Consider the following 24,340-nt stretch of genomic DNA (forward strand, 5'->3'; position numbering starts at 1 on the left):
GACTCTGTTGTTGTACTGATGGAATTAATGCTGTGGAAATGGACATTATAATGACTGTGCCACATGAAATATTATACACTGATGGCATGTAACTAAGCACATTTTCTTAAATACTGTGAAATACAATATTGAGGTACTTACTTGAGTATTTATACTATACACAGTATCCAAGCTCACATGTTTCATTAGGTGTAGAACACACTGAAGATTCCCAGAAAACCCATGAAATACCAGCATCTCTCCAGATCCACTGTGATAGCCAGTTGTGGGAAGTAACTGAGTACCTTTACTCAATAAAGTTTGAGATGCTCCCGCATCACTTGATTATTTACTGTATATATTCTATTAATTTATACATTTTACTAGACTACATGTATCAGACAGAAGATACTATTACTTTTGAGATTTAGAATTTGCATTAAAAAACTCATAAGCTTATAAAACACAATACATTGTTTATAATTAAAAGGAAGCAGTTAAACTGGCTAGTGATCTTACAAAAGACTAGTGTCTACTACTGTTGTTGAGTTTTTCGTAGATCCACTAAAGAGACATGTCTCCTCCAAAAAACATCAAAGAGGTCAAATTATCAATATTTCACAGAAAAGGAAAAGATAAAAAATGGATGTAAATGTGGCAGAACTTTGTTTTCTACTTTCCATTAATCATCTCACAACCCCTCCGATGTATGTTGTGACCTGAGGCAATACTTTCAATGTTTGATTTTGATGTAATCCAAAGGTTATCCAAAATAATTCAGATACGATTACATTTGTAGAAACATTGTGGATTATATTACTATTAGAAAAACTGCCATTCAAATTGTATTCAGTAATTGACTACATTTCAAAGTAATCTGGCTATTGGTATGCAGTCCATTGTCTAGCCTGAGATTTTTCATGGCAGCAGACAGAACTTGTCAGATACTGTATATTAGACCCATACCTTTATTTATAAATGATGTTCAGAACTGTTGGTTAAGATTTCATTATGCTGTCAAGAAATAATAATAAATGCATACGAAGAGATGTTATGATATGTCCAGTTAACTGCTTGATGATCTGCCTGTATAATGGAAGGAAAGGTCACAGCTGAGAGCCAGTGCTGTCGAGCATTGCCGACCTCACAATCCCTGGCACTTCCTCTCCCAGCCTGGTCTGGGCATGGCGTTCACTTTGTACTTGACTGGCTGGAGGACCACACCAAACTTGCCCTCCAGACTGGGCAGAGAGTCCCCTGGTGGGACAGAGAGTGTGAAGCACTGGAGGATCCAGGACAGAAGGAGGAAGAGCTCCATCTTGGCCAAGGCCTCACCCAGACACACCCTGACCCCAGCACCAAACGGCAGGTAACTGGATGATGGGATGATCAGACCTGTGCCTTCACTGTTCAAGAACCGACCTGCAGAGGAGGAGCACAGGAATAGGAATCAACATACACAAGCATAACTACAAGCCTCCAATGAAACAGTCAGACATCAGAAACATCAGTGCAGATATCAATGCACCCTCAGGGCTAAGGAGAGTCCCCTGTGCAAAGAAAAGCATCAGTAAAAAATAATTTGTCCCTGATTCCATAAAATATCTCAATCGGTAAGGCCAGGCACTTTTTAGGCGAGCCTTCTACCTCAGCGCAAAGCATATCTTTCTTTTTCCGATTCAGTCCTAAACATCAACCACGTTCTTTTTAATGTAGCTCCTATTGTTTTTCTATGCTGATGTGTTTAATGTGTCCTGTTTTGAATGTGATATGTTGTGTTTAAGGTACCCTTTTTGTAAACAAAAGGTAGAGAATAAAGTATTTTCTATTTCTATTTCCATTCATTCATAACAGCACAGTAACCAGAGATGGCTTATACCTTTGTATCACCATTAATCCTATTCCTATTCTTTAATGAGTTCCATTAAAAAATCGTCCTTTTTCCAAGCTGGCATGAGAAAAAGTTGTATTTGCTCCATAAATGACACCTAAAGGTCCAGTGTGTAGCTTTAGTGGCATCTGGTGGTGAGGTTGCAGATTGCAATGGACTGAAAAACCCTTGTCACACCCTCCATCTTGTTGACCGCTATAAAAGAAGGGGCTCCTGCTCCCTCTGTAGATATAAAAGGCTAATTCTAAGGTAACAAATATACAATGGTTCTTACTTTGAAGTGATCATAAACCAATGAAAACATAATTATGAATATTATACTGTATTTGATTTCCACCCAGAAATCCCCCTAAATCCCTCTCTGAGGGCTGATTGATAAGTTCATGGCCTAAGGTAGAAGGACAGCTCGCGCTCCATGCACTTTCAGCTCTTTGAGTGATTATGCAGAAAATGTGAAATGTATGACTTTTGTGGTATTTCTGATTCAGGTAATTGAAAATTACAAGTCAGCACTGTCATCCACCCTATTCACCTGACTTGACACCCTCAGACTACTAACCACAAGATGAAGGAGCTCAGTTGTCACCATTTTGACAATGATGATGACATTATTGCTTCATTAGATGTCAGAACGCTATTTACTATGTAAAGATATAATGGAGTAAAGACGCAGAGTGACTTCACACTCCCTGTCTGTGTGTTACAGATAAACTTGCCATGCCTTGCCTACTATTATTGAGCTGTTATTTGTTTTGGATAGCTGGTCTGGCCGCGTGTGCATGTTAGTGCATGTGAGCCCCTCCCTTCGGAACCATTGGACCACCCCGTTTATAGACACAGCAAGCAGGATTGCTTGTGTTCTTGTGCCTCTTGCTCTCAACTCTGCAAGTTACTGAAGCAAATAATAGCCATGGTTTACATCCTCTTGCTTGCCTAATGTATTTACATCATCATTTGACATGGTCCACAAAAGGGCACCTTTATTCCATTATCTCCTGTGTTGATGGGATGCTTCCTCTGTGCCTGGCAGAGGTATAGAGGGTGGGGCGTGTGGGGGCGAAGGGAGAGGGGAAGTGTGGCAGACAATGCCAGGGTTTTTTTTTGGTCTACCATGCTGGTGCTGAACTGTGACAACTACTGGTGCTCAATTTGGCATTTGGGACCTTTAACGGTTACACTTTCCAGGCTAAAATGGCACATTGGACAGAAAGGTTCTTCTCACCAGGGTCGAAGAGCTCAGGGTTTTTCCATTCCTTCTCATCATGGTGCAGAGACCACAGGTTGATGATGACTCGAGTTCCTTTCCTCACTGTGAAATCTCCAATGCTACAGAGAAGTATAGAGATGAAAAGGGGAGGTTATGAGAACAGTGTTCTCTCATGTTTAATGATTATTATTTATTGATATTCAATTCTTCTCTGTGCATGAAACAAATATTCCAAACATGGTGGACTAGGTGGATGGTAGGGAATGGTTCTGACTGCGTGTCACGGCAGTGTTGAGTGTACCTGGTGTCACTGAGGGCCACATGGGGGATTAGCAGAGGGGCCACAGGGCGGATCCTTAACACCTCCCTGATGGTGGCCTCCAGGTAGGGCAGTCTACCTCTGTCACTGAGCTGGGGGGACCGGTCCTCCCCCACCTTACTGTCCAACTCCTCCTGGATACGCCTCTGCATCTGAACACACACAAACACAAGCAGACATATCTATATTGAGCAATTCAGAGAATACACTTTAATTTAATTTGCATGTGTTTTTGTCTTTTCCATCAGAATTTTTATTTTTATTTTTTAGTGATTTCAGTTACTGGGGCTTGAAAATCCAAATGTGACAATAATAAGAGAAGCAGCCACAACTGCTGAGACGTCTGTCAATCAAGCTGACATGGTTGAAACAATACAGCTCTCTCAGTCTTACTATTTTATCAATGGAACAATTACTTTAGACATACATGAGGAGAACTGTCATTAACTACAGAGAGTGGCCCCAGATTCTGGCACCCCCATGGACAAAAGCGGTATGAAGATCTGTAATAAAGAACTTGATTTGTTTAGTGGGTCCTTTGTTAAAAATTCAGTGGAATCAGAGTAGCCTCTAGTCATCCCTTACCTGTGGGTTGTGGATGAGGTAGATGATGGCCCATTTGAGCACAGTGGTGGTTGTTTCCACACCAGCTCCAAAGATATCTCCTACAGTCATTAGGACGTGGTCGTCACTGAGGCCCACGGACTCTGCACTGATCTCTGCTGTGTTGTTGTTCTCAGCGCTGCGCTTGGCACTCAGCAGAGCATCCAGCAGGTCTCTCTGCACATGGTCACTGTAGTCTGCCTGGGGGGAGTGGTGTGTTAGTGCGGTGGTGTGATCGTGATGCCCAATACTGTCTTGTGTACAATACTGTATTTATTTATTTTTTTGTTTAATGTATCGTTATGGAGTAAATGTTGATTGCATGGCTATAAAATAATGTCACCATCTCCATTTTGACTGGTTCCCTAGAAACCTGACTTTCCAGGTACTATTTTGTCTGCCACCAGACATGAAATCTCCTAGGAAAAAATTGCTGACTGGCAGTCCAGTTATACTGGTGGTCAAGCGAGCTAGAGAGTGAATGAAGAGAGGGAGCGGCGTTAGGGAGAACAAAGCAGTGAATCAAAGACATAAAATGTAATTTTCTGATTGTTTCACGGAAGTTGCATTCTTAAGCACAAATAAACACACCCACACCTAAGCACAACCCGCCGGATTTTGTGTGTGAATGCAGCCGAGGTGCATGCTTCATCTTGCCTGCTGTTTGCCTCTCTTTTCTGTGTGTGTGTAGCTCAGCCCGACCCTCAGTCAAACAGACTCACAGACCTGACGCTCTTTATGTCAGACTAAGTGCAGAGGAGAGAGACAAGACGGTGAAATAACCTGGTCGCTGCGTTTTTCATATCCTGAAATTTTCATATCCTGCATGCTGTAATTGGCTGGGGCTACACGCCACTGGCCAAAGGTTGACACACAGAAACTTCCCAAACATGGTCATAAGTGATGATTGAGAGGAATTACTTTTGTGTGAGTCTATAGTTTGTTGTTGTTGTTGCTGCTGTTTTTTTAGGAGAATCCTGCATATTAGGCTTATGCCTTTAAGTTTGGAACCAGTTGATGACATACAGTAGCAGTGACATAGCTGGGTTGATCTCATAAGCTGCTGTTCATTTTCAGAGAAATTACCTTGAAAGCTGCTAAAATCTTATTTACAAACTGGCAAAGACCCATTTAAACACCAGTAAATATTGCTTTCTTATTGGGAACCTTATCCAACATATTTGTTGAATTGAATGCCTGTCTGACATTTACACAACACCAAAAGGCATGTTTGTCTTTTTTGCATGTTCAAATAACCTTTGGCCTAACTCAGGTAAAACAAGATTCCAAAAATATTAAAGGTCCAAATTTGTAAGAAGTCCTGATTCGTCAAATACTGACACTTTGGGGTTGAGGCTGACCTAACCTACACTCCTGAAGCGTAACTATTTGACGAGTTGGAAAACTCGAAGCGCCAGTATTTGACGAGTTGTGAATGTCTCACGAGTTGTGAGACTCAAAAATCTATTTCTCACAAATTGGTCCTTTAAATTGAATGAATTGAAAATGTGCCAGTTTCCTTATAATTGGTGACCAATTTCCTTCCTTAGAGATTAAAGTCACAGCTTTGTGGGCAAGTGTGGCTACCAGCTATAGTATATCACCCTTAAACTTTAACCATCTTTACCTCGATAGTGACAGCACAGAGCATATAAAGAGCCAGAAGCCAACTGTACCTTGTGTTTATCATATTCCTTCTGTAGAAGTTTGTCTCTGATCGAAACACACTCTTTTAGAAGACACAGGTCTGCATTGGGAAAAATCTGTGACAAAGAGACAGATGTCACTGCTTTTTATATACAGTGTGACAATAATTACTGTATTATAATTTGCAAACATTTTAATATAATTATGACTATATGTTGTAATTCTCAATCTCCTCTTTCATTTACCCATTCTTCTAGGATATGTGGGTTAAGGATGGTCAGATTAAGCTTAAATATCACCCTTGTTTCAGCATTGAAGTTTGTTTTTTTTCCCCAAGAAATGTCTAAATCCAATGAAATCAGTATAACTGCTGCAAAGACACTAGATGCTGCATTTTACTCAGCAGCAGGTCTTCCAGCACAAAAGTTGCATAACACAAGATGCTTTTGTAATACATATCTAATGGGATTTATGGGAAAAAGGTTCTTTTAGCCTTTAAATAGCTAATAACTATTTTGACTAGTACACTCTCCTGTGTGTTCCTCTTCTTCTACGTTCAGAGTGATCATGTGGTCTACCTGTAACCAGGGGAAGATGTCCACCAGGCTGTCCTTTGCCACAGTGTCTACAATGCCCTGGCTGTAGTGCAGCATGGCCTCAAACTCTGGGTCTCCTCTGCAGTAGGAGGAGTTAAAGCAGAGTGAGCAGATGACGTTGGTAATGGCCCGAGTCAGCTCAGGAGAAAGATCCAGGGCCAGTCCAGCAGCAGCTGCCTCAGACAGGACGGAGCACAGAGACTGAGCCTCTGCACAGACTGAGCATGACACAGGCGAGAGACCATCTTACTGACATGTTAACATTGCTCACTTTTTAAAAATGTTACTGAAATGTATTTTTTACTTTACATTATGTTTGTATCAAAGCCTGATATATCTTATTGTCTTTGTCATACTATATGCGTCTACTAAAAACACATCAGTAAGCCTCCCTGTTGCACTGGGTGATATGTTCTTTCATTACCATGAAAACACGCACTGTAGTTTATTTTGACTCAACCCCACATACAAAGTCCTGCTGCCCCAAATACAGTGCGCACTAGAGTACCAGATGTGTATTGTTCCGCCACTGAAAATAGTCCAAAACTACAGTTTCTAGCTGTTTTACTTAATTACTAAGCCTTTAAAAAAATTTAAAAAATAAATAACAACTACATATATGGGAGGTGTTTTGAAAAAGTTTACATCTGTATAACCAATGACGTGGGGACAGGGTAAGGGAAGTCAGAACCTGACCGGAAACATCACAAACTGCATGGTTCATGCACAGCCCAGGACAGGAAGCCTCTAAAGCAGGACTTTTTTCTTTATGGTAGCAAGTGGGGATGTAACGATACACCAAATTTTGCGATATCGCAGTAAAAAGAAAGTGCTGCGATACCGTTGTCGGACTGTGATGATATCTACCAACATATCATGTGGTTATTTTGCTCATGAAAATTTCATGGATCTACCAAGGGTCCTGTCTGCTTCACCGAGTGCCCAAAGACACTGCAGCTGTGACAGCCAGGCGGTGTGTTTACCAGGGGGGAAACTACAGCTCACCCTCGGCTGCATTAGCTCTGCCACTGGCTGTTTGTTTATACAAACCAACCGTGAGAAAAACACAACGCCATTAACACCGACAACCTATGGACATACACCTCAGAAATAGTAACATGTCAGTGACGATGACATAGATTTTTTGAGGCCCTGGTCATCCACTGGACAACAAGAGGGCGGGAGATCAGTGGGACCTGCGCCCAAGTGCCTGTTCTCGGTGGCCTCCCTGTCATACTGTGCCTTGGTAGTCCCGCAGTACAACCAGAGGGAAGAAGGGATTGTTACTGGCTGCTGTATTGTTTTGCAATTGTACATAGTCCAGTGGCTACTTTTAACACATTTGTAGGTCATTGCTGGCTACTTTTATTTTACTAAAGAAGGAAAGCAGAAGGACCTCAAGTGAAAAGTAAAGACAAATTGTATATGAATATGTAATTTATTACGTTGTTCAAGTAGTTCTTTTCTTTCTTCTTTTTAATATCTTGGTGCAGAAATGTAAGAAACATATACCTCAGAACCTGGACTAGTAAACCAAAACTATCTGCATGGGTAATACCACTGAAGAGCAAGCTAACTCTAGTGCGAGGTGTCAGGGCTGCAACCCAAAAAGTGCACACAGTTCATAACCCTCATGTTGAATCAGAGGAATGATATAGAAGGAGTGTAGAGTGAACTATACTCACTGATCTTCTCGATGGAGACAGAGCCCTCCCCAAACATGCACAGTGCTCCATGGACTATTTTTCGGTGGAATCTCCAGGTAGGACTGTAGTCTCCAAATGCGATGTCTTTCCCATCTCTAGTGAGAACATCCGTGGTTACCTTCATCACATACAGGACAGGGATGGAAAAGAAGAAAACATAACTGACAACTGCTGCTAAGAAGATGTAGTAGCTGACAATGAAGAAGAGATATACCCACTGTTCTGGGCCTTCCTGCAAATATCTTTCCCTTCTTCAGCAGGACTTCTTTGGCGTGTGTGTGCTGGTTGACGATGATGACACAGTGGGAACCCATCATCAGAGAGTATGTCTGTCCATATTTCTTCTGCAGTTCTTTGAAAAGCACATGAGGAGGGTGGGGGCTCCGCAGACTCAGCAAACTGCCAATCACGGGTAGTGATGGGAGACGTGGAGGCTCCTGAGGGCCACGTGCAGACATCCTGAGCTTCAACTGCAAAGCTAACAAAGCCAGGACAATGGTCAAAAACATACACACACACAGAAACAAAGCCATATCTGTAGAGGAGGGCCCTGACAGAGGGGTCTGGTTCAGCAGAGGCCAAGCATCACAGAGGGGAGCTAAGCAGGAAGGCTGTGGGCTGCTGCAGAGCCACGCTTTTATGCACCTCCTTCAATGTCAAGTCCTTCACTGTGAATATTTAAGGCTGGGCCAATTCAAACAAGATAAGACCACACTCGATTCAGCATATCCTTGCAGAAAACCATGATGAAATATATCCACTCAACATAGACACTGGTAAAGTTAAGTTAGCAATAGTGGGAAGTGCATTACTGTATTGAAATAGAGTTTTAAGATATTTGTTCTAGTTGAGTATTATATTTTCTGCTCCAAACTCCCACAGCTGTTGTCAGTGCTTACTCAGCAGACGCATATTTTAAAGGCAAATATGGTGGTACATTATAAAATATGATACATTGATAGACATTAAAGGACCAGTATGTAGGATTTAGTGGCAGGATGAGGTTGCAGATTGCAACCGACTGAATAACCCTCCCCTCACCCTTCCCCATCAAGTATGGAGAACCTGTGGTGGCTGCTAAAATCTGCCTCTGCTCACCACTCTGGGTTACTATAGAAACATGACGCTGCAACATGGCACACTCTGTGGAAGAGAACCCACTCCCTCTGGAGATCTAAAAGGCTCATTCAAAGGTTACAACACTACAAACAATTCTTAGTTTCGGGGTGCCACAGTAGTCCAGAGTAGAGTGGCAGAGTGTGCGCCCCATGTACAGAGGCCGTGCCTTCACTATACAGAGGCCGTGCAGAGAATGCAACTGTTGTGTTGCACACAGAGTTTATAGCTATTGCTAATGTTCAACTCTCGTCCCTAGTTGGGCTTTTACATGTACAACATTATTAAAACATACAGCTTTCAATGGTCAGTATCATAAAATACACATACTCCAACACACATACCACACTTACACACATCACATTTCATCAATACACATATACCCTACATCAAAGTACAATAAGCTAAATATTGGTTTGCTTTTAGCCAGCACTTAACCTTTGATGTAAAATATTTTATATCTGAAATTAGTTTGATTTCAGTTGCTAAAGTGTTCTAGGATTAACAGCCTTTTATGGAGAAAGCTGATTGTCCAAATTTAGATCTATGATGTGGTATTTTACAGTTGCCGTTCACCTAGTTACTCGGTTACTGTCTTGTTTTTGGATACATCCAGAAAGAGGCTCTGGGGCTAGACTATTAATACATTTAAAAAAAATGTATTTGAGAAAACAGAAAAGAGTAAAGCTCTCTAAGCCAAATAGATTGTATCTTTATAATATCTGGCAATGATGCCAGTGGACAGGCTTTTTATCTATTATTGTGCCTGATTAAATAAAGATGAGATGTGTCTCATTGTGGACGGTGTTGCTTGATCCCATACTGTCATGCAATCTGAAAAATTAGAAAAAAATTATTGGGTGCATGAATAACTGGGTTGCCTGAGTAGGTATGTAGTGTCTGATTAATTTGAAACAATAAAGGTTGGTCTTTGCTGTCTATCAAATTTAAGCTGTGGGTCTAAGATTATTCCTACAAACTTAAAATCATTGACCTTCTGTATTTCTTCATTTTGTGGCTGGATTTTAAAATCTTCAGGTGAGCTCTGTTTTCTAATGGAGAAACACACTTGTTTCAAATTCAGTACAGTATGATGTGTTGCAGCCACTGATGGACCAGGTATGCAGTTAGGATCTCTGCTGCCTTGCTTGGTGACATAGCTGATGCACTTATGACCGCCTCATCAGCATAAAGTTGTAGGCAGGTCATTATCCTTGCAAAGAATGTGCGGGAATTAAGCAGGTGGTGTTTAAACCCGAAGTGAGCTGGACTAAATGTATTGTTTAAGCCTGAAATGAATGTGGATTGATCAGAAGTTGCTATATTTCTTATTTTTTAGAAAACTTTTTACAGAATGACCTCTGAATTGAGCTTCAGATCAATGTTCCTGATCACAAGAGTGAGAGAACTACACTATTTACAGTATTTTTTAGGCAGTTTTTTTATAAACTTGACTAAATAAACTTCAGTCACATCCCCTATGAGGATTTTCATTTATCACAAGTATTGAATGGCCATTTACTTGTATGACACACAAACTTGTAAAAAGTATATTATCTGTACCGAATACCTGTTTCAGCCAAGTACTTGCTCAACTCTAGAGATTATAAAGCAATGAAAACTTATCTATGTGATCTAATCCTACACAGTGGTCCTGTAAACTACCCACCAGTATATAAAGAGGAGTTGCAATTTGCTCTATCCCGAACAGATACTTACAATACAACACAGTGTGATATAATATAATAGTTTTGAAAGCTAATTAATTACAATTTACTTACAATAACTGAAAACAATTTCAGGACTTTTACTTGTGGCAGAGTATTTGTACTACTTTACTTTCTTTTGAAGAATCTGAATGTCGTTCACCACTGATGGTGAGTTCTACTGTATGTACTGTTAACTTCTTTTGTTAGCCTATTTGTTCTATTGTTTTCATATAATCTATTTTAGCACAATGTAAGCACAAAATAGCGCGCATAACTGGAAAGTCATGCGCGTCGTGAAAGTCAATTCATTTGTTTTTTGAAGGACTGTGAATTATGTAGTGAGACGACTTCGTGTTATCTGTCTAGTGGACGCGTTGTTGTCTGTTTTGGCCCTGCCCAGCCACCGTCGCTAGCCAACACAGAAAATGGCGTCAGCTGAGTCCCAACCGCGCTTCGGCCAGTCTGTCAAAGGTTTATTATCCGATAAAGTGGGCTCCTGTAGCGGGGATGTGATTGCACTGACCCGCCAAGTGCTGAAGGGATCCCGCAGTCAGGAGGTAAAACGACACGAGTGGTTTAATCAAGAGATCATAGCTGTTACTAACAGCTCCATCAAAATATGCTAGCCAGCTAACACAGAGAACAAACGGAAACACTATCCGACCCCTAGTTTTGTTTTCAAAATAAACGCATTCCGACTGCAATGAAACTAAAAATTAACGTTTGCATAACATTTGTAATGAGTAAGGACCAACTCGAAATCAATGCTAAAGATGAAGTAGCAATCTAATGACATTAATATTTCCGCTTCATAGACATGAACTGTCCAGTTGAAACACCTGAGCCAGTTGCATTAGCTGATTACGTGATTAGTTGCTGTTGTATGAGGGGGACTCTGCCAGGACTGGGAGCACCCGGGGAGCGTTGTGTCCTTTTTCCACCAGCACTTTTGGCCGATGTGCTTTTCCATCACCAGTCATACTGTGCCGAGCCGCGCCAGCGATGGACCTGCTCTCGACTAGGACCAAGCTGGCCCACCCCGCCCCCAAGCGGGTCGTGGTGACAAGTTAGAACTGCGGCCAGCCCACAACAAGCACCCGTTCCCCCCTAAAATCCATACTCAACTCATGTCTGTGCAGGAAACCTGAGAGAAAGACGTTTTTAAAAGTCTCCGTGTTCAGCTCTCAGTACTTTTGTAGCTTCTAACTGAATCTCTTTAGAAGCAGGTCGTCCAGTTTTGATGGAAATGCAAATCCCGGCCGCAGCGACTCAAACCGAGTAGAGCCAGGCCGCAGATGTGATGGACAGACAGCATTGGTGTTGTTTACTATTGGACTGTCACCTCTAAAGGTCGCAGCTGGTTAGCATGCTAACCTCAGTAAATACCTCTGCAACTAGTACATACATATGTCTTTGACATAACGACAAAATGGCTATTTCTTCACATTCTGTTGAAAATTTGAGTTCATTTTTGAATGTTTTAAACCAAAATTCTTCCATGTGGCACCTTTAAACACCATGTTGTTACTACTGTTTCATGTGTCTTCCAGCTTCTTGGTCAAGCAGCAAGAAATATGGTTATTCAGGAGGATGCCATCTTGCACTCTGAAGATGTGAGTAATATCAAAATATACAGTCAGTGAATACACAGCCAGTTACATGCCACAGGAGGATTAACAGTGGAAACACTATTCAGTGCTGAGGAGGACAATGGCACCACAGACTACAGCCTTAAAAACAAGAGTTTACACTCCATCATACTAATCTAGTTATAATTAACTAATAAATATATAAATAACTAATCTAGTCTAGTATGTGATTGTGACCACTAAACGATGTAATAGGAGGTTAATTTGTTTGTGTCCAAGAGATTTAACATTATCATCTGTCTTCCAGAGTCTGAGGAAAATGTCTATTATCACCACACATTTACAGTACCAGTGAGTATCAATCATGTTTATTAGTACAAATGCGTGAAACTTGTTCACTCTTGTTCAAACTGAAAATAAATATTGAAACACTCTCTGTCTGTCTGACGCTTAGGCAGGAGGCCATCCAGAAAAAGTAAGTCTAAATTCTTTATCCTGTTTATACTTCAGTCAGAAACAGCTGACATCACTGTTCCACAGCAAGTCATAACACAGAGTGATGGTGTGCACTGACTCCTCATTTCCATCCTCAAGTGTGGAGCACTCTAAAAACCTGCAGGACCAGCTGAGACACCTGCTCAAGTGAGGGAAGAGCAGGGGATGTCAAACCACCAACCTCAGGAGGCTCCTGTGTTAACGGACACTGTCTCAACAGGATGTTAAGCGTCTGTAGTGTTTTACTTTGGGCCAAATGAATAATCTGCCATATTTCGACGTCATCACACAATGCTGGCCGCGAAAGTTGGGACCGTCATCAGTTCATGTTTTGGAAGTGATGTTCTGCTCTGTTTCAAACACAGTGCCTGTGTTGAATACTTGCACTGCAAAGCAAGGAGCATGGGAAGTTTTTTCTTGAGTTATGTAAAATGTTTTGATCAACTGTATTGCATTAATTTATTAAATACCTTGTTTCATCTTGACTCCTCATAATGTCCCACTGTGAGTCAAATCAAACAGCACACAACTGTGTGAGTGGAAAAATGGCATAGAATGTGTATGAGAATGAAATCTAAATCTAGTGCTGGGCAATTGGCCTTAAAATAATATTTTTAGGGCCATATTTAGACCTATAATATCAATATGTATTGCTCAGCCCTAGCGTGTACCAGAGCAGAATTGGAGTCCAGCACTCTTAATGACTGGATCAGGTTAAGATTGCAACTCTTGGCTGCATCAAAAGCTTGGATGTGACAGGTCCATACATTTCTAAGTGCAAGGGTCCTAAAAATAGAAAGTCTTCTGACAATTGTTGGGATTTCATTGTGTATATATTCATTTTTGGCACTATTAAATGAGGAGGGATTTCATTTCCACTGATTAAGTAAAAAAAAAAGATGAATCGGGGAAACATTTTTGCAGGGACAGAGAGTCCGTAGTCCTTATGGTTCAAGGATGGAGCTCCTGGCAGTGTACACAGTGTAGGAGAGCCTAGAGCCTCTCAGCCTGCCCAAATGTACAAATGCATGTCAAACTACTGTCGGACTTAATCCCTATTTAGTGGTGTCAGCTCTGTACATTGCACTTGTACTTCTTAGAAATCTAGTTTAATTTGCATCAAAAAAGACTGCTGCTTTAACACCAACAGTTTCAGTGTTGACTGCTTTAATTATTGTGTCAGAACGACTGTGAGGACAAGAAACAAAGATGTGTTAGCAGTGTGCCATCTAAAAATGAAATGAGGCCCCACCTACATAGCAGCAGCAGCTTGGACTTTTAAAAATGTATTATTTATTATATTTAAAAGTCCAGTGTGAAGGATTTAGGAGGCTCTATCAGCATAAATGGAATATAATATTCAGTATTATGAATAATAATGTGTGTGCTAAATCCTACACACTGGCCCTTTAAGTTATTAAATAATTTTATATATATATATATATATATATATATATATACACATATATAAAATGTAAAGAATATTTTTTCATTAAGCTGAAGAATTGTAGCGACGAGCCTTCCTGCATCAGCAGCTCAGACTCAGGATAAGAAGCAAAGGGACAAACTTATCAGCAGTGTGAAGGCCAAACAGCTGCTTGACCCTGACAGTGTCCCTGAGTCTTGTTACCTCATGCTGGCTGGTTCCACAGCAGGATTTACAGAGTCTGCTGCTGATGAGCCAGCTAAGAGTGCAAAACTGGACACATACGGGGAACATACTGGCCTTCCATGACAACTCAGCCAGTCAGCAGGACCATGTCTGTAGTCATAGAGATTAACAATGAAACCGCTTCAGGATGCTGTATTTGTTGTAGATCAGACAGAAACACTGAATGCATTAGCTTAAAGGACCATGCCAGTTTTTTAAAAATATTTGATCAATTATTTATAGATAGCATACCATATACCTCCATATACCTAACAGTTTCTGTTACTACGATCAGTGGAATGATCCAAGCCACAGTTAAACCATTAACATTGTCTTTGGACAAACATTCTTCTGATCTTGGGAACAGCTGACAAAGCAATATCACCACAGGGTACTTTTAGAAGCTTTTCTGGAGCTTTTGATAATATCACATAGTGACCTCTCATCCAGGTTGGCTTAAATTGGAAATCATGGCAAAATGGTAGAATCTGTGGGAAAGGCCTGCTCCCTCTGTAGATATAAAAGGCTCATTCTAAGGTAATGAAAACATTATTTTTATATTTCTGCCAATAGAGATGCTAAAAAAACATTAATGCACTGCATTTAGTAATTCTCCTTTGTGACCCTGTAAATTTGAAACATTACAACTATTGAACATTAGTGAAACATTTCCACCTGGAAGGTTGTCTCTTTCACCAATTAGTTTTTGGTGTTCATGTTAGATCAACCTAATGAGTCCCCATTTTTAGAGGTCCCATCCAGTCTTTAATGTTAGTGGAAAATTTAGTTACAATACATTGCAAGTGTCATGTCTGTGAGAAAAACATTGTTGCCGTTATTTTACAGTGAAGTTGTTATATCACATTTTTCTTGATTTCTAATGACTAAAATACACTGCTAAAAAAAACACTTAATCATCACAGCATAGCACCAAGTCAGTTAAAGTTCAGGGATATCAATCTGTCCATTTAGGAAGCACAAGTGACTGTAAATCAATTTCACCTGCTTTGGTGCAAATGAAAGTGACAACAGGTGCAATGGAGAGGCAAAACCAAGACAACCCCCTGGAAAGGGAATGGTTTTGCCTGTATTCACAGCCCAGCACCGTGCAGCTCAATTGGCATTCGCAAGAACACCAGGACCGGCAGGTTCGCCAGTGGTGCCCTGTTCTCTTCACAGATGAGAGTAGGTTCACACTGTGTCAGACACAGAGCTGAGGGGAGTTACAGTAATTTTCAGCCCCTTTCTCAAACCTTGAGTCTAAATAATATTCTTCCCCTACGACAGCACGTCGTCTTATCAGATCCCTGAGGTCTGCGAGGATACAGGTCCAGGGACAGCATCTCATCTTGGAACACCTCACATCTGCCTTTCACAACTTCTCCGCAGGACTTCAAGACTAAACACTATTTTTGTACTGACTGGTCAGGCTAATAGTTAGTTTGTCTTTTATCTATATGCATAAGCAGCATTATAAGATTAAACTCTGAAAACTGTTTTTTCCTATTTTAGTCCGTACATTTGCTGATACTTATCCCAGCATCCACTAAGACACCATTTCATGTAACTTTCCAAATAAAAAATGTGTACAGACAGGTGACAAATACAAAGTAACCATATTGAGTGTGAGTAAGGTGTAGTTTTAGCACAAGCCATCACAACAGCTTCAGTGTTCTTTGTCATGGATTCTCTGAGTGTAAAACTGTAATGGAGGGATGGACAGCATTCTTTCAAAAGATAATTCCTCATTTAGTGTTTTGATGAAGGTGGTAAGGAATGCTGTCATAATTCCCATAGTTCAGTTGGATTGGAATCTGGTGACTGTGACGGTTATAGCATCATTTTCATACTCAAACCAGCCCTTGTTCTGTATAGCATCTGTATTACAACCCCTGGCGAAAATGATGGAATCACCACTCTTGGAGGATGCTCATTCAATTGTTTTATTTTGTAGAAAAAAAAAAGCAAATCACAGACATGCCACAAAACTATTTTTATTCAAAATGCCAACATTTAAAAAAACAAAGAAAGAAAATTGTTGTAGTCAGTCACAATTCCTTTTTTTAGATCAAGCAGAGGAAAAAAATATGGAATCACTCAATTCTGAGGAAAATATGATGGAATCATGAAAAAACACTACACCATTAGTACTTTGTTGCACCACCTCTGGCTCTTATACCAGCTTGAATTCTCTGAGGCATGGTCCTAACTATTGAAAAACAGTATTCTTCATCAATCCGGCTCCAACTTTCTCTTATTGCTGTTACCAGATCAGCTTTGCAGGTTGGAGCCTTGTCATGGACCATTTTCTTCAATTTCCACCATAGATTTTCAATTGGATTGAGATCGGGACTATTTGCAGGCCATGCCATTGACATTATATGTCTTTCTTGAATGAAATTTTTTACGGCTTTTGCCCTATGGCAAGATGCATTGTCATCTTGAAAAATGATGTCATCATCACCAAACATCCTTTCAACTGATGGAATAAGAAAAGATGTCTTACAGTTCGGTCACAGACATTGGCTCCAGTTTCTGCCCATTTGTTCCTCTTTTGTTGTGCATTTCCTGTTTTCAAGACATATTGCTTTCAGTTTTCTATCTTGACGCTTTGATGTCTTCCTTGGTCTACCAGTATGCTTCCCTTGGTCCAGATTTAGACACAGCTGACTGGGAACAACCAACATCTTTTGCAACATTCCGTGATGATTTACCTTCTTGAAGGTTTATAATCCTCTCCTTTGTTCAACTGACATCTCTCGTGTTGGAGCCATGATTCATGTCAATCTGCTTGGTGCAACAGCTCTCCAATGTGTGAGCACTCTTTTTTAACTGCAGACTAATTAGCAGATTTAATCTGATGCAGGCATTTGTTTTAGAACTGCAAATTACAGAGTGATTCCATCATATTTTCCTCAGCTTGATCTAAAAAAAGTAATTGTGACTGACTACAACAATTTTCTCTTTCTTTTTTTTAAAAAAATGTTTCTTAAAGCCAGAAGGTTGGCATTTTGAATAAAAATAGTTTTGTGGCATGTCTGTGATTTGCTTTTTTTTCTACAAAATTAAACAATTGAATGAGCATCCTCCAAGAGTGGTGATTCCATCATTTTTGCCAGGGGTTGTAGTTGTTTCTACACTCATTCATGTTTTGCCCGAGAAAGAGAATTGTTACTCTTGAATTTTACAAAATGCTCTTTTTCACTGGAACACAAAGAAAAATCCATGCACCTCCTATGCATTGAGTAGGAACAGAAATTTCAAGAGACAGAGATCTTAAATCCTAGACAAGCAAAACCAAACATATCTGCATGGACAGATATCACTAGAAGTAAGTGAAAATTCTTGTTCCTTCTCCTTAGATTTGGGTATGCTGAGCTCTGAATCCACATTGTGTGCAGTCCAAAGTGATGAACACTAAATGAACATTTCTGTAGCAAAAACACAAGTGTATACAACAATATGCATAAAACCAGAGCAAAGGGGACTGACGTAGCCTGAATCCAGACATCTGAATCCACCCACTCCACCGAGGTCACTGATTCTGATAGTGGAAGCAGTGTAACAAGTTGACAAGTCTGTCTGGTAACAGGCAAGGACACAAAAAGTGTGCAACCACCATTTGTAATCAAAGGTTTCATGAGGACACTACCATTGAAATGTATTATCACAGCAGTTTAGTTGTTTCATGCTTTCAGCTCCCTCTGCTGGGATCTTGTTGTAATTGAGTTTACCACTGACAACATACAGTATTCCTTATTTCAAATCAGCAGACCGCTTGGCAGCATGTATGTGTCAATAACCACTAATGCAATCATAAATCCACACATGGTTCTTCCCTCATGGTTGGTTACTGTGAACTCCTCCTAGGCTAGATACTGGAGGAGATATGGTGACATTCATCAAAAACTGACAAAATGCTACTTTTACCTTTCCTTACCACTCTAATTTGCTTTTAAACCAACATCACCAGTGATTGGCAGGGAGGTATTGTGAAATCATCTGTCAGTTTTAGACCTGCATAAACAAAACCTTTGATCAGCTTTGGAGACAAGAGTGGAGTCCTGGGAACACTTGGTTTGATGCATGACAAAAACAGGATATGTGATATATAGCTTTTCAGTTTGATGTGAATGAGCGCAGTAAAAGAACACACAGCGAAGAGGAGATGTGTAAGTGGGTGACAGAAGACATGAACTCACAGCAGGCCTGATGTTAGCGGCAGCCTTGGGCTGAAAGACAATCCAGTTGGCATGAAAGCATGTCAAAAGTAATGACCCACAGGTGTAAATGGTGGAGAGAATACTGGAATTTTATAAAATCAAAACTCAGCTAAAATATCAAATCAGAAAGTTTATTACAAACATCAGCCATGACTCAAACCATCTCAACTTGCATAAACATTCTTCAAAACAAAGGCAATATTTCAAATAAAACAGCAAAGAAATGCAACTTCAACACATGCATTAACTATTGCTGCTAAAAATAAAAAAAAGAAACATTCATTTGGTTCCATTTACACTTGACTGTCTGATTACTAAAGTCTAAACTAGCTTTCAAAACCAACAGCATCAAACAATCAACTGTCCATTTGAGACCACACGTTATTAACAGTCCTTCTGACGACGAGCGTAAAAATATGTCTCTTCAGTCAAAACAGGATGAGGCAGCTTCAAAAATAGATTTGTTGCCTTCTGTATCAAGTTGTGTGAGGCTATACCACACAAACTGCAGAATCACACATACAGTGGAAAAAGGCCTGCTGTGAATCTGAGAGATTTTAAAGGGCCACAGTCTACCTCATCTGAGGATCAATACTTCTGCTAACATGTCCTCCTCACAGGTTCTTTAAATCAAGGCAGTAACATAAAAACATGATAAAAATCAAACAACCTTATGAGCACTAAAGTATAGTCAAATACACTACTGCATCCTCATTATGTTGACAGTATCTGTGGTGACATTCATGCATATGGCAACAAGCCACTTCGACTTCTCAAATTACAGTAACAGCATGTTTACAGCAGGCAGCACTGGTGACAGTACCGATCAGGTTTAAACTACAGTCAGAGAACAGCAGGACATTCACCTGTCTATGGGAGACCATTACTGCCGGCAAAAATATATACACAAAGCTGTCAAAATGACCAAGATACAATAACTCAATAATAATACTCAATTCAAACTTATGAGCCAGTATGCCAAATGTAGATATTAGGCAAAACAACATTTTGATTTGGCTGAAATTATGATACTTAGACAAACTTTTGAGTTAGGGAATCAAAATTTTGCTTTATCTTAGAATTATGACTAAATATTTAATAGCATTGTCAAGATACTAGAATTTTTTAACTTGAAAAATTTCAATGTTTGATACCACAGGGAAAAATTGACACATAACTTTGCCACAGGAGGAGGTGGGGCTATGTGGGCACTGTTCATCAACTTGCTGTTGGAAAGGAAAAAACGCAGTTGGTAACAGTGTATCAACGCTGCAAAATATGAGTACAAAAAAATTTCTCAATAATGACAATAAGTCAAAAGTTTGATGAACTGACTAAATTAACTTTTAATTCAAACCTACGACATAGTTGAAAAATATGAAAATGATAGGAGATAGTAAGTCTAAATTTTGACTTGCATAATGATCTAAGTCAAAAATTTGATTTCTCATAATGTTGTCTTTGAAATCTGAAAAATATTTCATATTCTGACTTTTAAAGTCAAAAGTTGACTTGGTATTTTATAATTTTAACTTTTCTAGCTACCAAAGCATTATTTTAATCTTAAATAATCTTTTTTTCCAGGCAGAAATGGGCTTCCATACTTTCACCTTTCATTCTTCAGATGAAAAAAATTCAACACGTTCAAAATCTATTTTTAACAAGAATTCTCATTCATACTCACTCTATCAACTCAATGCGAGATGAATAAAGCAGTGACTGTTTCACAGTTCACTGTGCAGGTTGTGATATCTCCATTAGTTTTGCAGTCATTTTAAAAACACATAATGTAACAGTAAGGACTTAGAGTGATAACCTTGGCCCCATAGTTGCTGGGATTCTGTAGGATATGGGAAATATGGTTCTGTTATAACACAGTGAAGGAATTAAATAAGTAAATTAATTTTCTCTGAGCTGTTAGCATGTGATATGATGTTAGCAATTTCCTATTAATGTCACCTCACCACAGCAGCATTATGAACTGTGTGGTACAAAGAAACATTTCTGTTGTAGAGCTGTTGTATGACTGAGTCTAGTTTCATCAGCTGTGTATAAAACCACAGTTCAATTCTCTTCAGGAAAAAGTTCATTCTCAGATGTGCTGTTATTAAAAAAAAATTTCCCCAAATTTCTTTTTAAAAAAAAGAAAAATCCCCAAAGAAGGGATGACAGCTTGCTGCTTTTCTACACTGAGGCAAGTCGATGTTAACACAAGCTGGTCCATACATCTTGCCGTGTTGCTGCACTGGAGGTAAAGAAACACTCATCTTGTGCCTGCAGACATTTACAGTGGAGGTTTTCAACACAAATCTAACCGTTTCTTCTGTTGAATTCTAGCTATGTTGAAAAACAAAATCACCTCAAAAATAATTTGGTCCCCAAAATGCCAAGTATGTGACTAATGTGGCCTTAGACGGCCACATTAGATGGCAATTTGGATTATTCAGATTATTCCCTTATATTGAACCTCTTGACCTAAGTTTTATGTATGTTTTAAAGTGAGAGGCGCAGGAGAAAGCAGCATGGCAGCAAACTGTTACACTACAAACTAATAAATGTATACTGGACTGATAACCTGAGGGCTCTCCATACAGAAGGAGAAAATTCCTTGTCAAACAAACCCAGCAGAGCTCAATGATCAAACAAAGAACAGGTGCTCTAACTGAGTAAAATAGATCTTCTCTTCCCTTGTCATTTTCAGTTCCACAATCCCACTGCCTGAATCTTATACTACTAACAGACATAGATCTAAACTCTCTCTAAAATTCTCTTTTACCCATAGACAGATACAGTTATCAGTTACTTGAATCAACAGTAGTCCATGTCAGTACAAGACCAGGTCAGCAAGCTGCTACAGCCCTTTAGTTATATTTTAAAAAAGAAGAAGAAAAAATCATCTTAAAACATAAAAACAGGATGTACTGGATGTGAGTCTCATCTGCATGCTGCTCTGCTCTTCTCCCTTCCATCTACTCTTCCTCCTCCTCTTCGTCATCATCCTCGTCATGGCAGTGGGTGATCTCCTGTGGAGCCTGAGGGAAGAAGTGGGGGGGCTGGATCTCGCTGATGGAGCGGGTCAGCTGGTGCCGCTTGCACTCCATCTCCTTGAGGTTGATGTCGTGGCGGTTTCTTGTGGCTAGCGGCGACTCTGTGTCAATGATGTTGACATGTGTGTGTTCCACCGTGGACTCATGAGGCATCTGGGAGGGAGATGTTTTAATGTAATGTCATTAATCAAAAAATATAGCTAGAGCAGATGACACACATTTGAGGCTGTATAAACTTTGCCCTGAGTGAGAAGTATGAGTGGATCTCACCAGTACATGTGCAGCTCGGAACAGATAGCTGAAGGGGTAGTAGAGCAGGTTGATAAAGGAGGCAGCATACAAGTCCGCGTAACGCATCACCTGGGATGCAAACAGTGTCTGTCGGGATCCGCTGCGAAACAGACTTCCCATCATGCCATAGCACATGTCCATGTCGTGGGTCACTTTCTGAAAAGGACAGAGACAATCATGACAACATTTCACTTGCTGAATCCTCAGTCTTGAGGATTTTAGCAGCCATGATTAGTCACTTTGGCAGCAGACCAAACATTCCTCATGTGAATGTTAAAAGCTCATCAATGTACATAGAAAATAATGAGAAAACATAACCAGAAACATTCATGTTTTTCATCATTGTTTATGATGTCATTCTAATACAAAACACAATAAAAAAATCTTAAATTTGAAAAAAATTATTAATCGGATTAAGCCATTAAATATATTAGTGTTAAAGGTGACAGAGTTTTTTTGTTATTCTGGTTATATAAATGTAATTAATGCAGCTGTTAAGTTGCTGCTAGACTGCTCTGCGAAAGTTGAGTGATTCTGGGGATGGACTTGTTATGGACAGAGATCAGAGATTCCCCAAGGTCCTGATGTGAACAGAGATTTCTCAAGATCTAGGTCACAGGTCATCAGGAGCTATTGGGTGCACCTGTGATGTTCTCCCTCAGCTGACTGCTCAGTTGGTTTTGTGTCTTCAGGGAGTCAACACCGTAAGTTGACTTTCTGTGTTGTCTATTTGAGGAAAATCTGAGTTGAGTGTGTTTGAGATTTTTTCTTTTGGCCAGTTTACATGCATTTTGTTTCCCCCCTGTTTAGTGACTACCACTTCACCTTTGGTTTTTGGGTCCAGTCCTTTCGTTCATCTATATTTTTGATAGAATCAGTAGGCGGCTGTGTGTTTTATTCCCAGACACAAAGGGACCAGTTTGCTTCAACCCGTTTTGTGATTTGATTTTCCTGCTTCCACTAAGGGTGCTATGACTGTAACCAATACGGGCATTATAATTTTGCTCAAGCTCGGATTCTTATCAAACATGTGAATTTATGGGCAGATTTGACTGTGAGTTACAATGTCTGGTTTTGAAGCGAATCATCGACCCGAGCTGCTTTTCAAGTTTTCATCATAAAATTGTTAAGATTGGCCTGTGAATATATTGAAGTCGATCAGGGAAAGCTGTAGGAGGAGTTCTTTAAATTCAAATCCCCATGTCCTCCATGTCTTCAATGGCTGACTCCCTGTTGGTTTGAGGTTGTGGCACCAAGAAACTTTTTTGTAGATGTAGGTTTGATAGATATTCTATGCACTAAATGTCATGCATGTAAGTCAAACTAGCCTCAGGGCTGTTGAAAGAAGTACAGAAAAATGTAATTTCCTGTTGCTACTAGGTGGCGCTATGACTGTTGCAGAATATTAGCATGCCAATGTCTTCAGGCTGGGACTCTTATCAAACATGTGAAGTTTGGCACAGATTTGACCATGTACAGTAGAGTTATAGCAATTTCATGTTTCTTTGTGAAACCTTTGCGACCTTTGTCACGCCACCATGTCGACACAGTTCAGCAAAAGCTCATATTGGTAACAATACAGCATCCTCACAGTCATAAGTGTTTACTCATTATGTTGGTGGCAGATTGGATCATGTGGCTCAGAGGATTACATCACTGTTTAAAATATGTCTTTTACTGCGGTCTGGGGTGCTATGATTGTTACTATTTGCATCTTAATGTGTTCACGGTGGGACTCTTGTCAAAAGTGTGAAGTTTGGAGCAGATCCAACGATGTACAGTGGCTTTAAAAAAAATTACATTGGCAGAAGAAAAATAATTAAAAATGAAAGCAGTGATGAACAAGCTCTTGTGCCCTGACGCATGCAGGACATATGTATATATATACATATATACATATATACATACATATATATATACACATATATACATATATATATATACATACATACATATACACACATATATACATATATACATACATATATATATACATATATACACACATATACATATATATATACACACACATACATATATATATACACACACATACATATATATATACACACACATATATATATATATACACACACATATACATATATATACACACACATATACATGTATATATATATATATATATATATATATATATATATATATATATATATATATATATATATGAGGGCCTGACGTCCTCTAGTGGGACCTGTGCTCACAGCCCAGCACCACGCAGCTCGATTGGCACTCACGAGAGAACACCAGAAT

At 39.7% G+C, this 24,340-nt stretch overlaps 3 protein-coding genes across 4 annotated transcripts in view; 1 reads left to right on the forward strand and 2 right to left on the reverse strand.

The window, feature by feature from the left end:
• Nucleotides 1-922: 922 nt before the first annotated feature.
• On the reverse strand, nt 923-8,481 carry cyp17a1 (cytochrome P450, family 17, subfamily A, polypeptide 1). The gene is made up of 8 exons (XM_073482416.1): nt 8,167-8,481; nt 7,928-8,066; nt 6,225-6,460; nt 5,676-5,762; nt 3,982-4,200; nt 3,379-3,548; nt 3,093-3,196; nt 923-1,401 (listed from the first exon to the last, which is right to left on the reverse strand). Exons 1-8 carry the CDS (start codon nt 8,479-8,481, stop codon nt 1,124-1,126), a joined length of 1,548 nt encoding a protein of 515 aa, XP_073338517.1. The 3' UTR covers nt 923-1,123.
• Nucleotides 8,482-11,197: 2,716 nt separating this feature from the next.
• Nucleotides 11,198-13,342, forward strand: borcs7 (BLOC-1 related complex subunit 7). Its single transcript, XM_073482417.1, has 5 exons — nt 11,198-11,330; nt 12,324-12,386; nt 12,670-12,713; nt 12,817-12,837; nt 12,957-13,342. The coding sequence occupies exons 1-5, from the start codon at nt 11,199-11,201 to the stop codon at nt 13,006-13,008; spliced, it is 312 nt and encodes a 103-aa protein (XP_073338518.1). The 5' UTR covers nt 11,198; the 3' UTR covers nt 13,009-13,342.
• A 5,506-nt stretch (nt 13,343-18,848) lies between these two features.
• The window catches only part of nt5c2a (5'-nucleotidase, cytosolic IIa), a 38,079-nt gene continuing 32,587 nt past the window's right edge, over nt 18,849-24,340 (reverse strand). The window contains exons 16-17 of one of the 2 annotated variants that reach the window (XM_073481975.1): nt 22,049-22,225; nt 18,849-21,931 (exon numbers count right to left, since the gene is read on the reverse strand). In XM_073481975.1, coding sequence (XP_073338076.1) covers nt 21,701-21,931; nt 22,049-22,225 — 408 coding nt within the window. In that variant the 3' untranslated portion in view covers nt 18,849-21,700. The remainder of the gene's footprint in view (nt 21,932-22,048; nt 22,226-24,340) is intronic. The other variant, XM_073481976.1, reaches the window with a different exon arrangement.

This window comes from Pagrus major, chromosome 15, assembly GCF_040436345.1.
Source record: "Pagrus major chromosome 15, Pma_NU_1.0".
NCBI classification, from domain to species: Eukaryota; Metazoa; Chordata; class Actinopteri; order Spariformes; family Sparidae; genus Pagrus; species Pagrus major.

Coding starts and splice junctions, on each gene's coding strand:
- cyp17a1 (XM_073482416.1), bottom strand. CDS start 8,481: ATGGCTTTGTTTCTGTGTGTGTGTATGTTTTTGACCATTGTCCTGGCT. Junction 3,549..3,981: donor ACCTCATCCACAACCCACAG/GTAAGGGATGAC, acceptor GTGTGTGTTCAG/ATGCAGAGGCGTATCCAGGA. Junction 3,197..3,378: donor GTGGCCCTCAGTGACACCAG/GTACACTCAACA, acceptor ACTTCTCTGTAG/CATTGGAGATTTCACAGTGA.
- borcs7 (XM_073482417.1), top strand. CDS start 11,199: ATGGCGTCAGCTGAGTCCCAACCGCGCTTCGGCCAGTCTGTCAAAGGT. Junction 11,331..12,323: donor AGGGATCCCGCAGTCAGGAG/GTAAAACGACAC, acceptor TGTGTCTTCCAG/CTTCTTGGTCAAGCAGCAAG. Junction 12,714..12,816: donor ACCACACATTTACAGTACCA/GTGAGTATCAAT, acceptor TCTGACGCTTAG/GCAGGAGGCCATCCAGAAAA.